The sequence below is a fragment of the Coenobita brevimanus genome, chromosome 54, assembly GCF_032717465.1.
Source record: "Coenobita brevimanus isolate Jiangsu-jjx chromosome 54, ASM3271746v2, whole genome shotgun sequence".
NCBI lineage: Eukaryota > Metazoa > Arthropoda > Malacostraca > Decapoda > Coenobitidae > Coenobita > Coenobita brevimanus.
The window spans coordinates 26,314,062-26,330,119 of NC_137007.1; the positions used below are offsets into that span (position 1 = coordinate 26,314,062).

The 16,058-nt window shown below is 42.7% G+C and overlaps 1 protein-coding gene across 2 annotated transcripts in view; it reads right to left on the reverse strand.

Annotated features, from left to right (window-relative positions):
• TrpRS (Tryptophanyl-tRNA synthetase) overlaps nt 1-16,058 on the reverse strand; it is a 413,379-nt gene that overhangs the window by 57,317 nt on the left and 340,004 nt on the right. For both annotated transcript variants that reach the window (XM_080273391.1, XM_080273390.1), the window contains one exon: nt 4,974-5,120. In XM_080273391.1, coding sequence (XP_080129517.1) covers nt 5,010-5,120 — 111 coding nt within the window. In that variant the 3' untranslated portion in view covers nt 4,974-5,009. The remainder of the gene's footprint in view (nt 1-4,973; nt 5,121-16,058) is intronic.

The following is a 16,058-nucleotide window of genomic DNA, read 5'->3' on the forward strand; positions in this document are numbered from 1 at the left end:
CCTGTCATATGCTTTCTCCAAATCCATGAAAGCCGCATACAACTTCTTTCCCTTCTCTAGAAAATTTTCCACTAAAGATCTAAGAATGAATATCTGATCTACACAACCTCTTCCCTTCCTAAAGCCTCCCTGTTCTTCTCCAACTAATTTCTCTGTTCTTTCTCTAACTCTGTCTATACTGTAAGTATCCTACCATACACTTTTCCTATTATACTAAGAAGACAAATGCCCCTATGATTACCACACACTTCTTTTTCCCCTTTTCCTTTGTACAAGAGAATAATTATACCTGACTTCCAATCCTCCGGGACTCTACCTTCCTCCCAGGCCAATCTGCACATCTTCCACATCCATTCTACTACTATCTCTCCCCCATGCTTCAGCATTTCACCACACACTCCATCAGTTCCTGGGGCTTTCCCCGATTTAACTTTCTTCATTGCTTCCACAACTTCTATCCTACTGATTTCTTCCTGTCTTCTCACCTCCCTCCTTCTCCCAGCCATTCCCCAGCCACTTATACTTGCATTACTTCCATCCTCTACGTTCAACAATTCCTTAAAGTGTTCTCTCCATCTGCTCACTTTTTCTCCCTTCTCCACTAGTAATCTACCATTTTTATCTTTCACTCCCCTGCTAACTTCACTTCCACCCTGTCTTACTCTTTTCACTTCTCTCCAGAACATTTTCTTACAGTCCCTCCACTTTACACTCAAATTCCTTCCAAATTCCTCATCCACTCTCTTCTTACTCTCTCTTACTAATCTTTTCACCTCTCTCTTCCTTTCCACATATAACTCTCTCTTCCGCCTCTCAACTTCTTCCACGCCCCTATTTCTCACCCATTCATTGTATGCTTTCTTCTTTTGTGCCACAGCCTGTTTCACCTCTTCAGTCCACACTTTTACCTCAAGCGAGGAAAAAAAAAAAACATAGTGTCTGTTCCCCTGCCTTTTCCTACAAAAAAATGCTCCCAAAAGCTTATATTCTGCAAATGCACATACATAGAATTTACTGCTCTTTATCATGGTTCATACGGGAAATCGATACGTCCAATAGTTTTGGAGTAATTAGACGACAAACGTAGAATACTCCTCCTCACCCGCACGAGAGATAAAAAACATTCTTTCCCTGCCTCACCCCTGGCTACATACTTTTTCTCGTTACATTTTAGTATTTTCTTTTTTTACTCAAAGAGTATATGTAAAATATCATAAGGTTTTTGATAGTGCTCTCAGAAACTCGACATGATCACTAGTCTTTTTGCTAGGTTCTGATACTGAAGCTGAACTTTCATCCATCTCATATGTGTGTATGTAAAAAACATTACTTATATGTGTAAAAAATACTGAACTATAGAAATAGGTCAATATACAAATCAACAAAATACGGATAACTCACCTCCTCCAGAGGTGTTGAGAAGCTGGCAGTAGCTTGAAGATGAGTTATGTAGTGTGTGTGTGTGTGTGTGTGTGTGTGTGTGTGTGTGTGTGTGTGTGTGTGGGTGAGGGTGTGGGTGAGGGTGTGGGTGAGGGTGTGGGTAAGTGTGTGTGCGTGTGTGTGTGTGTCTGTGGCTGTGGCGAATTTTCTTCTCTCCTTGCAATACATTTGCCTAAAACACATGCGATGCACACAATAGATTTCTCCACAAACATTTGGCGCATGACATACATATGTATATGTGGCTGTGGCATATTTCTTGTCTCTGACACTTGTGCTATGTTTTAGCTAAGTCTGTCAGGCATGAAATATTTCTCTGTGAACACTCGCTGCACTATTTTATATGCATATTCCACACTAAACCATAAGAAATATAAAACACTATCACATGATTCCATCCCAACCTTCTCTATTATTCCCGACTCTATGGCGTACATGACCACCTGTTTCCTTAGCGACTGTTGCATATCTCTATGGCGTGCATAATGCTTGCTATGGTAGGTCAGTTATTTCACCAATCCAGGCACTATATGTTTCACAAATATAAGTATTGGCTTCACTATATAAAGGTAAAATACTCACATCATTTACGGGCAGGGTGAAGCAGAGTGGAAACCCCGTTATAACAAACCACACTCCTGCCTGTAGGCTTAACGGCTGATAACGGGCCCCAATGTTTTACAGACAATATATCTATGTTCCATAGACACAATCACTTCACATTATAGTCAAAAACACTGTGCAATCACACTATTTCAATAATGGCTTCTGCCTCGGGTGGGAGGGGGAAAATGGCGGGTTTAAAGGGACGCTGACAGCTGCGCTACTCTCCTGCCCGGCTGGTCGTGAGATACTGAGATATTTCTGCTATGCACTGTCTCATCAGAGCAGTCATAGTGTTGTCAAATGCTTACCTCTGAAAAGAGATGCACACACCAGAATGCACCAAAATTTGATGCAAATCGACCGAAAACTTTTCTTTTGACGGCGTTTTTTCTGCTTTGGAACACGATTCGCGTGACTGTGCTTCTTTGTAACAAACCACATGGAATGCGAATCACGTGATTGTGCCTGAGAGGGTTAAGTACACCCACCCTACATTCACCCACACCCACACATACATGCATTGGATTGCATTCACTTTCGCCGATTATGATAGCTTTGCCAGGGCTGCAATGAAGCAGAGGGTGAAGAGGATCAATCACTTTGATCAGCAGTGAGGTAGAGAGTGAACAGGATCGATTGCTCTTATTGCTCTGTCAACTGTGAATACAACAAAAATGGTAGACGCTGCTATGAATCCCGATCTGGCAATGCTAATTTCAAATATTGAATTATCTACTCAGTAAATTTTATCCCATTTTCATAACATAATACTGTAAGTGGCTGAACCCTGACGGGCTTAAACACTGCTAAAGTACATCAGTCACGACCGAAAAACACAGTGTAGCTGTAATTTCAGACAGTACTTTTTAATGTTAAAATTGTTTTTCCTGTTTTTCCCTACTAGTATTGTAAGACTGTTTCCTTTTACAATACTTCTGTCTTGAATTAAACAAAACATCAGTGAGAGAAGCCAGCCTAACGAGGGTGATCGAATTTCCATATGGGACAGACGTCTTTTATAATGACTCAGCAGTCTCGCATGCCAACCTCTCTCCAATATGACTGACTTGCTGGTTAGTAGGAAGATGGCAAGTGAAGTGATCATGACTGCCTTTCTGAAAGTTAGCAGGGAGTTCAGAAGTGCTCATGCTAACCTCTGAGAGTAGGGTGAATACTAGGTGCTAAACTGCTAAATTGCTAAACCACTAAAATGCTGTAATTTCAGGCAGCATTGTTTGATGTTGCAACTGTCTTTCCCATTTTTCACTAACAGTAATATAAGACTGTTTCCTTCTATGATATTCTTGTCTCGAATGAAGCAAACCATCAGTAACAGAAGCCAGCCTAAAAAGGATTATTGAATTTCCATATGGAACAGACATCTGTTATAATGACTCAGCTTTCATGCTAGCCAACATCTCTATAGTTAGTGCCTGGATGGCAAGCAAAGTGATCATGACTGCATTTCAGAAGGTTAGCAGGAAGTTCTCCAGTGATCATGTTAGTCTGCTAGAGTAGGGTGTATGCTAGATGTTAAACTGTTAAACTGCTACACTGCTAAACCCCTAGACTGTGACATGGCCAGTTGTAAACAAATTCTGAGTGTTCTGCTCTTGAACATGGGTGTTTCTAATAGTAAAATCTGAGTATATACACATGTGAATGTAACCTTTTACAATAAATCAAAGGTCTTTATACTCTAGAAAATACTTGTCACTGCCAAGCAATGAGATGATCTGTATAAGAGGTTCTTCTACATGGAGCCAAGCAAACCTGTCTAGGCTGGCCTCCAGGATGCACGGTGATATTTGAAGGTAATTTTGAGACAAAAAAGTTCGTCTTGTACCACATGAAATACGGAAATCTACCACTTACATCCTTCACACTTTCACATTTCTTTCCACTGTCACTTCTACACTTCCACACCTCTTTCCAGAATAACTTCCTACTTTCAAAGTAATTTGCATTCATTTTTCTTCCTAGACAATCATCTACCTCCTCCTTTTTCCTCTTCACTAGTCTCTTTACGTGCTTCTTGCTCTCAATCTATTCAATTCTTATTTCAATTGAACCCCTGTCCTGTAACCACTCTAGTCGCTTCTTTTCTTCCACTGCTCTTTTAACCTCTTCATCCCACCATGCCAAACCTTTCTTCTTTGTTGTTACTCTTGCCACACCACACACTGCTTTAGCATTCCTCACTAAGCAATACTTATATGCATTCCACAGGCTGTCCAGATCTGTTTCATCCTACTTCACTGATTCCAACTCCTCCCCAACTTTGGCCTTGTATTCATATGCCATTTCTTTGATCCTCAGCTTCTTGACTTCTACTTTCTCTCCCTGGCTGTTCCTCTCTCTCCTGGTCCAACTCACTCCTCTCAGCTTGATCTTGCATACCACAATCATATGATCTGACAGACCACCACATCGTCCTCTCATGGCCCCCGTATCAGCAACCATTCCCAGCATCGACCTCTCTATGAGCGCATAATCAATCAGGCTCCTTTCAACACTATCCCTGGACCCTCTATACCAAGTATATTTATGTGAGTCTTTGTGTTTGAAATACAAGTTATAAGTGCACAACCTCCTATCCTGACACATATCCTTCAGTCACTTCCCATTATCATTTTCTCCTGGCACTCCATTACAACCCATCATAGCCTCAGTACTAGTGCCTACTCTTCCATTCGTACTGCCCATTACGATCACTTTATAATAATAAGTAGTAATAATATTAACAAAACTGGCATGTTGAAATAATTTAAATGGAGGAAAGAAATATCAGATGTAGGCAGAAAAAAAGAAAAGAAAAAGAAAAAAAAGTCACACTACGTTGACAATAATAATGGGGCATAAAAACAGTAAGAAAATATGAAAGAAGGAAAGAGAGAGGGAAAAAGATGATCCATATAATCACTCACTAAGTAAAGGAATGGTTCACATAAGCTCCAACAGGTTCATGATTTGCTATGGAAGTTTAGAGGTCGTGGAGTCATGTACTGCTTCACCACTTCATCTGTCACACTCTTCCTCCGTTCTTGGTGTTCACTAATCATATTTTGAAGGATCTGTTGGCAATATTAATGAAAGAATTAATTAAAATTCTCTCTCTCTCTCTCTCTCTCTCTCTCTCACACACACACACACACACACACACACACACACACACACACACACAGTTGAGATGCCAGAGGACACACAGTTGAGACGCCAGAGAGACCGCACGTACACCGCATCACTCCGTGCTTGGCCAACCTTGTCCACAACTGGCCATACCTAAATAGTATTTTTATGAGTCAAGCTCTGTACTAGGTTAAACTAAATGGTGTTCTAATATAAAAGAGGAAGTTTAAGCAAAAGTATTGTTCAAATAACAGAATCCAGCAAAATAGTGCAGGAATGCACTGAGCAAGCTCATCAGCTGTTTAGTCTGCTGCATGCACCAAGGGATGCATACTTGTAAGCAGAATTTTCTTTCTCTTAGTACCACAAGGTGACCACCTTCTTTCATAAACCGAAATTGGAAGGAGTTCAGAAAGGGGATAAGGTAGAAAACAGGATGATGACTTCCACCAGGAACTGGTTGAAATGGAGATGTACAACAAGCTAGTAGAATGGGTACACAGATCCGAGAAGGCATTTCAGAGTGAAATGGATGAAATTAAGAAGCAACTGCATATGCAGAAAGAGGAAAATGAAAAATTAGTGAAGGACGTAAACAAGAAAGACACAACAATAAAGCCGTCAGTTGAGGTGGGTTCACTTAGAAGGAAGATTAGTGAAATGGGAAGCACAGTTGTTAACCATGAGAGTATTATGGAACAGTTCAGAAATGATACAGAGACAATTAGGCAAGCAAGCAGTCTGATAGATCAGAGCAGTAATACTGAGAAGATAACCCAGGTGAATGAAGTGATGCAAAGCTACTAAAATGATGTAAAAACTACATATGCTGAAATGGTGAAAGTAAAGAAAGAATTAGACACAAGAGTTGAAGAAAAAAAGCATTAAAAAGAAAGCGAAAAAAAATAATCCAAAACAATTCAAAACTGTTAAAAGATTCAGCAGATATCAACAAATCTACAGTAATCACTGGTATAAAGGAGGAAGAAATAAAAAACAAGATTTTGAAACAAAAAGATGGCAAATAAAATGAGCATATTGATGGAAGTGTCTGAGGATATCTGTAATAAAGACACAGTGGAACACAAAAGGCTAGGAAAATACGAGAGAAAAAATTCAAGGCCCCTAAAAGTAACCTTTCAGAGTGTAAACAGTGTGGAGGAGATACTAAAGAATGCAAACAAACTTAAGGAAAAAGAGGAATTCAAAAAGTATGGATAAAAAGATGTCTAACTCAAGAGGAACTGGGATTACTAAAAGAGAAGAGGGAGGAGACAAAAACAAAGAATGAGGGAAGATCAGAGGTAGAGAAGAATACATTTTTTTACAAAGTAATTGGATTCCAGGTATGAAAGTGATACATAACCAGAAGGGAATAACAAGGAGGAAGGTAGCAGACCCAAGTCACAACAAGTATGTAAACAAGATGATTAAGCTGATGTACTCAAATGTAGATTTTTTTTTTATTTCTTTTTGTGTGTCCGACTCTGGGCATAGGCTTCACAGCCTGCTCCCAAGGCCCAGTAGTCCTCCTACATACCATACACTTCTATATATCACAACTTTGGTGCTAACACCCACCATCCACATTGAATACATGCTCGGGCTGTCTCATACAGGACTGGTGTATTGGTATTAGCTGGGGTGTTTTTACAACATGTCGGCGGGTTTTCTGGTAGATCAGTAAAGTCTGTTTTTATTAATTTCAAATCCCTAAACTGTTCCATGTCCCAGCGGAGATTTGAACTTGGGTCCGGTAGGACTGCTGGCCACCCCTCCACTGACTGAGATGAATGATTATACCAAAGAAAAGGAACCACATATTATTTGTCTAAATGAAACAAAATTAACACCCTAAATCTAGAGCAATACAATATATGGAGAAGAGACAGAGACTTAAAAAAAGGAGGAGGAATTATAATATTAACAAAGAAAAATCTACAAGTCAAAGAAATAGAACTAGATATACCCTCATAAGTAGAACTGATTGCAGCAGAGATTAATACATCTGAAGTGAAAGTAATTGTGGCAGATTTATACATGCCACCCAGATCAAACACTTGGGAAAGATGCATATATGGAGACCTAGCAGAGAGTACAATTCAGAGTTTAAGAGCATTACTACATAGAATGGAGGAGAAATCTGAAAGAATTATATTAACTTGAGATTTTAATACAAATATAAATTGGAATACTCTATATACAAAAAGCCAAGAAAGCTGTTGGAGCCAAAAGCTCCTGGATCTTGTGCAGGAGTTTTTCCTAACACAACATGTAAAGGAAACCACCAGAAAAAGAGGACAATGTACCATCAGTATTAGATCTTATATTTACTGGGCAAGAATATGATACTGACAATATAATGTATCACCCTCCATTCGGCAAAAACGACCATGCAGTAATAAATTGCAACTTCAGGATTGCATATGATATAGTTAACAGTAATGAAAGTTACAAAAAATGCCTAAAATACAAAAGGGGCAACTACCATGACCTAAAGAAGTACTTCTTAGAAACAAATTGGGAAAAAGAGCTTAGAAGACAAGATTTAAATGCTATATATGGAAAATTCAATGAACTTTATGAAATACAAATCCGAAATTACATCCCACAGCACAAGGAAGCAGAAATGAAAATAAAGAAATGGCTTAATAAAGAATGTAAAAAATCAAAAGAAAAAGAGACTTGTTGTTGAACAGATACAGAAGACACAATAGTGATAGGGCATATAATAACTATAAACACGCAAGAAATAATTATACAAGAATATGGAGAGAAGCCCAAAGACAGTTTGAGGAAGACATTATAAGTAAAAGTAGTGCTCAACCGAAATTATTTTACAGCTACATCCAAAGCAAAACCAAAGTAAAAGATAAAATACAATCCATTACGGATGAGGGGATCACCTAAACACAAGTGAAAGATATTTGTGAAGCACTGAAGAAAAATTTCCAATCGTTTTTTACAGAAGAGGGATATTATGGAACATGCATGCCCACACATATTACCAGATATGCAAATATCAGAAAAAGAAATACAGGAGGAGTTACGTAAATTAGACAAAGGAAATTTCAAGTTGGATGCTACATGAATGTGCAATGGAGTTAAGTAGACTAATATCTTTAATATTCAAGGAATCCTTGGGTCAAGGTAAACTACCTGATATTTGGAAGAAAGCAAACACTGTTCCCCTATTCAAGAAAGGGAACAGACAAAATCTACTCAACTACTGACCAGTATCACTAACCAGTGTTGTAAGATATTGGAAAAGCTGATAAGAAAAGTTTGGGTAAACCATCTAGAACAAAATATGATAACAGAAAGGCAATTTGGTTTCAGAAAGGGAAAATAATGTGTTAATAATCTATTAAGCTATTATGACAGAGTTGCAGAAACATAACAGAAAAGAGGAGGATGGGTGGACAGTATCTATCTAGATTTCAAGAAAGCATCTGACAAAGTACCACACCAAAGACTTTTATGGAAACTGTAACATTAAGGAGCAATCTGAGGCAGACTGTTCTGCTGGATGCAAGATTTTCTCAGAAAAGGGAAATGAGAACTGCATTGTGGGGAAATTACTCATCATGCAGGAAAGTGAGTTGCAGAGTTCCACAGGGCTCAGTGCTGGCATCAATTATGTTTTTAGTGTATATGAATGACACAGACAGTAACATTGGAAATGAAAGCTATCTTAACCCTTTAACCGCGGGTGTCATTTCAGAATGACACTGACAAAACTGGACCAAACTGCGGGTGTCATTCTGGAATGTTCGTGAATATTTTGAACACAGCGCGTTTTTCCTGTGCGCAAATTGTTTCACGCAAGAGTAGCTGTCGAGTTCATCACGCCAGCCCTCCCACACCTCCCTCCTCCCACCCCCCGGGCCCCCCCCACCCCTGCCCTGACACGCATCAGTCAGTATCTGTCCAGCTCTGTGCGTGATAATGGCGCTCCGTCCCGAGTCATCGTCGCTCGCTTCCTCTTCGGAAATTATTAGTGCTAGTGTGCCTTCGACCTCTACACCGAGGAAGGAACTGCCGACGGCGAGGCAGAAGGGGTTGAGCACCCCAGAAATTAGGACAGAGCTGGATAAAACTGTAAATACAACTCTGGATTGTGGCAGTGAGAGTGATACACTTACAGCAAGTAGTAGTGATGACTATGCAGCGATTGGTGGTGAACCGTTTAGGACTGACAGTGACAGTGATGAAAATGAACATGTTGTCTCCCCCACACCGCCCCCAACTTACTCTGGGAAAGGGAAGGTGCCTATGGGGAAAATTGGTGTAGCACGTGGGAAGGGAGTGAAGCGTAAACTTACGTCTCCTACACCAGGCCCTAGCAAGCATTTCCCACCACTTTCCCGTTCCCCTAGCCCTATTGCCCTCACATCATCTTCATCTTCTGCCCTGCCCTCTCCTCAGTCTACATCATCTGAGGAATATGAATTCCCAGAGCCTGCACAGCGAGGGAAGGCAGGCCGTGCAGGCAGGGTAAGCAGGGCAGGCCGGCCTAGAACAAAGGGGATGCGTGGCAGTAGGAGGGCAAAGTGGGGTGATAAGCGGGGAAGAAAAGGTCAGATTTCACCACACACCAGGTCAGTAACCCCCCCACCCCGCCTGCTCCCCGCCCAGCTCCCTCACCCTTGCCACCCCCCCACTCACCCCCCTTCCGCTCACCTCCTGCCTCACCCATTGCCTCCACCTCAGCTCCTTCTCACGGGGAAAGGAGTGCAATGCGACCTGCCACTGCCACTGAACCACGCACCGGGAAAGTGGATGCATTTGTTTGGTCTGACGGTGCTGATTTTCAGCCACACAATCCGCCGTTTGACATGACAAATGCGGGAATACAGCCTGCCTTCCCATGCAACGAAGGAGATGACTTTGTAAACTACTTCCTGGCCTTCATGGATGACGAAATCGTGCAGTTTGTCAGCGATGAGACCAATAGGTATGCAGCTCAGTGTGCAACAGAAGGGCTGGGACCTATTGGCTCACCAAAGCAAGTGTCGTGGTTGCCTGTCGGGATCAGAGAGCTGTATGTGTTCTTTGCTCTCATGTTCTTGATGCCCCATATCTAGAGACATGAGTTGGAGGAGTAATGGCTGGTTGATGACATTACTTCAATCCCAACATTCAGCAAGTACATGTCACGAGATCAGTTCCGACAACTGCTAGGATACCTGCACTTCGCTGACAATGGAAACCCATCCCAAACTGACCCTTTGTGGAAAGTGAGGGATTTCCTCAACAGGATTAGGGATCGATTTATGCGATTTTTCCGTCCTATGCAAAAAGTTGTCATAGATGAATCCCTGGTATTGTTCAGAGGACGTCTCAAATTCATGCAGTACATCCCCAGCAAACGCCACCACTTTGAAAAAAAGTTCTTTGTGCTGTGTGACTGTGAGACGGGGTATATCCTTGATTTCGTGATCTATTCTGCAAGTACAATGGACGTGGACAGGAAAGACCCCCTTGGCTTCTCTGGCTCCGTAGTAAAAGTGCTGATGGTGGGAATCATGTGCTGTACACAGACAATTACTACACAGCACCGAAACTCGCCAAATACCTGGCTGAACACGGCATCGGCTCTGTTGGCACTGTATGGAGCCATAGGAAAGAGTGGCCAAGTTTCCCTGAAGCATCAGCATCATCCAAGGGAGATGTGTACCTGAAGAAGTCTGACAAGCTTCTGGCGATCAGGTGGCACGACAAGAAGGTCGTGAATATGCTCAGCACCATCCACAAGGGGGAATTGCAGAGAACTGGGAAGGTCAGCTACAGGACGGGAGAGCCAATCATGAAGCCCGATGCCATCATTGACTATAATATAAACATGAGACTTGTTGATAAGTCTGATATGATGATTGGCGAGATAGACTGCCTCAGGAGAAACACCCGATGGTACAGGAAGGCTTGCCTGCACATGCTCGATATGTGCATGCTCAACGCCTTCCTCCTCTACAAGACACAAGTCGGGGGCATAAGGCAACCATCCCTGAGACAGTTCTCCAAGACTGTCGTGCAGCAGCTGCTTGCACGATATGGTCAGGTGACGGCATTGGTCCCGAGGCGACACTCTGACACACAACCTGACTGTCTTGAGTGCCGCAGTTACATGAGCCGGCACCAGCTTGTGAAATTGCCTCCCACCGCAGGCGGCAGGTTGTCACAGGGCCGCTGCAGAGTGTGTCATAACACCACACGGAGGCCTCGGACGAGAAAAATGAGCACACACCAGTCCCAGGAATACCAAGTCGCTCTCTGTGTGATTCCGTGCTTTGCCGAGTACCACTCTCTGAGTAAATACTGACAGTGACAGTGATATACAGTGATGTGACAGTGACGTGCTTTACCAATAATTGTATAAGGGATAATGTAGTAATAAGGGATATTTTGCCTAGAAAACAATGTAAATATTGACCAGTATAATAAGTGATATTGTAATAAGAAAATCTGCGGCACTGCTGTGATTCTGTGATGCGGCAGTGACGTGCTTTACCAATTATTGTATAATATAGTAATAAGAGATATTTTACCTAGAAAATTATGTAAATATGGCCAGTATTTAAGTGAGTATGGAAGTTAAGAAGTCACTGCATGATGGTATTGTGATCCCTACCCTGACGTATGGAAGCGAGGCATGGACCTTGCAAGAGGGGAACAAGTCAAGAGTGAGAGCAGTGGAAATGAGTTACTTGAGAAGAGCATGTGGAGTGACGTGGAGGGACAGGCTGACGAATGAAGAAGTGAAGGAACGTTGTGGGGTAGATGTGGATGTGGTTGAAAAGATTAGGAGAAATACACTGAGGTGGTTTGGACATGTGGAGAGAATGGAGAATGAAAGACTGACTAAGAGGGTGTATGTAGGTGAGGTGGAGGGAGGGAGAGGGAGGGGTAGACCGAGGATGAGGTGGAGGGATGGAGTTGAGAGGTATATGAGGGAGGGGGGGGTGAGTTGGGGGGAGGGTAGTCAATTGGTGGGTGACAGAGTGACTTGGAGGCGTTTTGTCTGCGGCTACCCTTTGCGGGATTAAGGCGTCGGGCTATAGATAGATAGATAGATTTAAGTGATATGGTAATAAGAAAATCTGCGGCACTGCTGTAATTCTGTGATGCGACAGTGACGCAATATAGTAATAAGTGCAGTGTAAATATAATGTATATTGCCCAGAATATATGTAAAATAGTAATAGAAGTTAGAAATAATGAAAACATCACTGCTAACCAAACATCAGTGAGCGTGTGATGCCACAGTGAAGTGCGGGCAATTACAGTGCCTTTTACCTACCTCAGTGAACACAGAGTGGGTGTTTATCGTATGTGCAGTGTTCATATATGTTTATAGTACTATTATCAGAGAGTGGTTGGCATTTGGTACTGGTGTGTGGGGCGTAAAATAGTGATTTTACACCCCTCACTTCTAACGGCACTGCCCGTCCTGTGAAAGTCCACAAAGTCATGAAACCTACATCACTGCAAAGCTGAAGGTTAGTACTTTCTAATTGTACCTTATTTTTTTCTCTAGCTTTATTCTGTGCAGAGTTATTAAGGTTTAAAGGTTTGTTTACATTTGGCTGGAACCCCCGCGGGAGAGGCCAGTCGGGGCAAAACAATGCCCGCGGTTAAAGGGTTAATAGGTTTGTTGATGATGGAAAAATACAAAGGAGAATTACTAACACAGGTGCTTGTAGAGAGCTACAAGAAGAATTAAATAAACTTCACAAATGGAGTAACAAATGGCAAATGGAATTCAATGTGGACAAATGTCATGTAATTAAGTTTGGAAAAAGTGGAAAAAGACCAGATTGGGATTATAAAGTTAGGATGTAAAACCCTACACATATCAGAAAGAGAAGGACCTAGGTGTGATTATCAATAACAGACTGGACCTAGGTGTGATTATCAATAACAGACTGGACCTAGGTGTGATTATCAATAACAGACTATCTCGGGCTGACCACATCAGTGAGAAGGTATGGAACATGTATACACTGCTTGCAAATATGAGATGAGCATTAGCATACATAAAAGAAAACATGCTGAAAAAGATAATAACAACATTCACCAGACCAATCCTGGAGTATACATCAGTAGTCTGGAACCCTCATCTCAAGAACATATAGATAAGATTGAAAAAGTTCAAAGGGGCATAACCAGATGGGTACCAAGCTTAAGGGATCTAAGCTACAGAGAAAGACTTGAAAAACTGAATCTGCCAACACTACAGGAGAGAAGGAAAAGACAAGACATGATTATGCTATATAAATGCATATCAGGGAAGGAGAAAATAGACATAAAAGATTACATAACCTATGGGGAAAATCAGCAAAAGGACACTGCAAAAAACTGCAAAACGAGAGGTGATAAAGACGTAAGGAAATTTAGTTTCCGAAATAGGGCAACTGATCAGTGTATTGCACTACCAAATGAAATAGTGTGCCCCCCAAAATCATAAATTTAAGGACATGTATGATAAAAATGGTTTAATACACGTGACAGTACGAGCTTGACTCATTCCTGTCAAGATACAATTAGGTAAGAAAAATTAGGTAAAACACACACACACACACACACACACACACGATGACAGAATATGAAGCAAACCCCAGCTAGGCCGGTTCCTTAAGATTCCTGATTATCTAGTTTTGTTGTGTGGGGAGTGAGTTTAATACTGTCCTGCACTGTGATTGCAATATGGTTTGAGTAGTCTGGTCTGTAAAACCTGGGCCACAGAAAGAACCACGGATGTTCAAATACAGAGGATAAATTGACACCAAAGCAGTAATATGAGAGTCCATGACGAATAAACAAACCCAGGTGGAGGGAAAACAACTAAGAAAAAACAAAAAATAAATACTGATATTTCCGATGACCTAGAAGAATTTTACAGCACTGAAGGAGAAAAGAACAATGAAAATGTGCTTACGATGTTACCGGTAATTAAAAGTGGATTACTGGAGAGTTGGTTGAAAGAAGTTAGAGCTGAGAGGGAAACAGAAAAAGTTGAGAAAGTTGATACCATTTTACTGATGGAACAAACTGAAAATTTTTTAAAAATGCAAATACAGTAATCACTCTAATATCCGGACGCCCAATAACCGAACATCCCCACTAACCGAACCTTATCGTCCTGGGATCAAACATTCCCAAAATGGTCCGAAAATCCAAAAAAATTGGAAAAAAAAACGATTTTTTGCCGTCCGTAATTTGAACTTGCCGCGCGCGCCGCGTGAGAGCATTGTTTTGGTTCGTCATTCCTCCGACGTCCGATAGAGCGCCGCTGCATCCTCCCCACTTCCCGCCTGTCTCTCACCGCGACTGGACCTGCGCTCTTCGTAATGGCTGCCCACGTGCTCGCTTTTGTGGTGGTGCCGTACTTGCTGCAAGGCCTCCTGCTGCTCTCTGGCCCCTACTCTTAGTGTGTGTGATGATGGCCCGCCTCCTGAGAAAAGGAAGAGAGTGGTGTTGACTCTGGAGAAGAAACGGGAGATATTGGAGAAGGTTGATGCGGGTTGGTCTTCCTCTCGCATTCTCCGCGAGTTCAACCTGGCCCGGTCGACTTTGTTTGATATCAAGCGTTCCCGAGACAAGCTCATGCAGTACACGGCTGACTTCTCGTCGAGAAGCAAACGCAACGTGGAGAGGAAGGTTATGTTTACTCCCAAGTATGCAGAGATCGACCGCTCCACGTTGATTTGGTATACGACAGCAACGTGCAGCTGGTGTGATGGTACGGGGAGCGGGGCTGAAGGCTGCTGCTGAGAAGTTTGCAAGGCTTCACGACGCCCTAGACTTCAAGGCATCCGAGGGTTGGCTCTTCGCGTTCAAGTTGCGACATGGCCTTACTAACCGTAAAGCACATGGCGAAGCATTGGACGCTAACGAGGATGGAGTGGACGAGTTTCGGCACAAGGTGAAAGGCTTGATCGACAGGGAGGGCCTCACTCTCGGTCAAGTCTATAACGCTGACGAAACTGGCCTATTCTATCGCTCGGTGCCAACGAACACTCTCGCCGATGAGACGGAGAAAGCGTGTACCTGGCCGCAAGCTTTCTAAGGAAAGGATATCTGCTTTGTGTTGTGCCAATGCTAACGGCATGCACCGGCTTAAGCCCGTTATTGTTGGCCGTGCAAAGCAGCCTCGGTGCCTTCGTGGGGTGATGGATGTCCTTCCTGTCGTATGGTACCATTCTTTGAAAGCATGGTTCACAGCTGTGATTTTCAAAGACTGGTTTCACCATCACTTCGTCAAGGAGGTCATACATTACCAGACGAAGACACTGGGAATTCCTCGCGACCAGGTAAAGGCTCTCCTTCTCCTCGACAATGCACCTGCCCACCCGTGCGACAAGGACTTGGTTGCTGAGAATGGCCGTATTAGGTGCATGTTTCTGCCACCTAATACGACTGCTCTCATTCAACCAATGGACCAAGGAGTGATCGTGGCAACAAAGCGCCTGTACCGTCGGAAGTTCCTGGACGAGGTGATGGTGGTTCTCGAGGACGAGGACGAGCGCAGGGAAGGACGTGACACTCGAGGCAAGCGGACTTTGGAAAACCTTCGCCGCTACAACATCAAGTCTGCGCTGTACAACTGGGCTAGTGCATGGAAGGAAGTCCCTGTGAAAACTCTTGAAAATGGTTGGTCTCGTCTGCTTCTCGGAACAGATGTGGAGCACGATTTCCTAGGGTTTGACGTGGATGACTTCCATGCACGGCTACGATGCGCACGGCGACGATGTTGATGTGGACGATGTTCGTGAGTGGTTGGACGACGACGAGGGCGATCCTGGGTATCAGACGTTGTCTGATATCGAGATCGCGTCTTCGGTTGCTGGTGTCAGTCCCGAACTTGAAGATTCCGACGACGA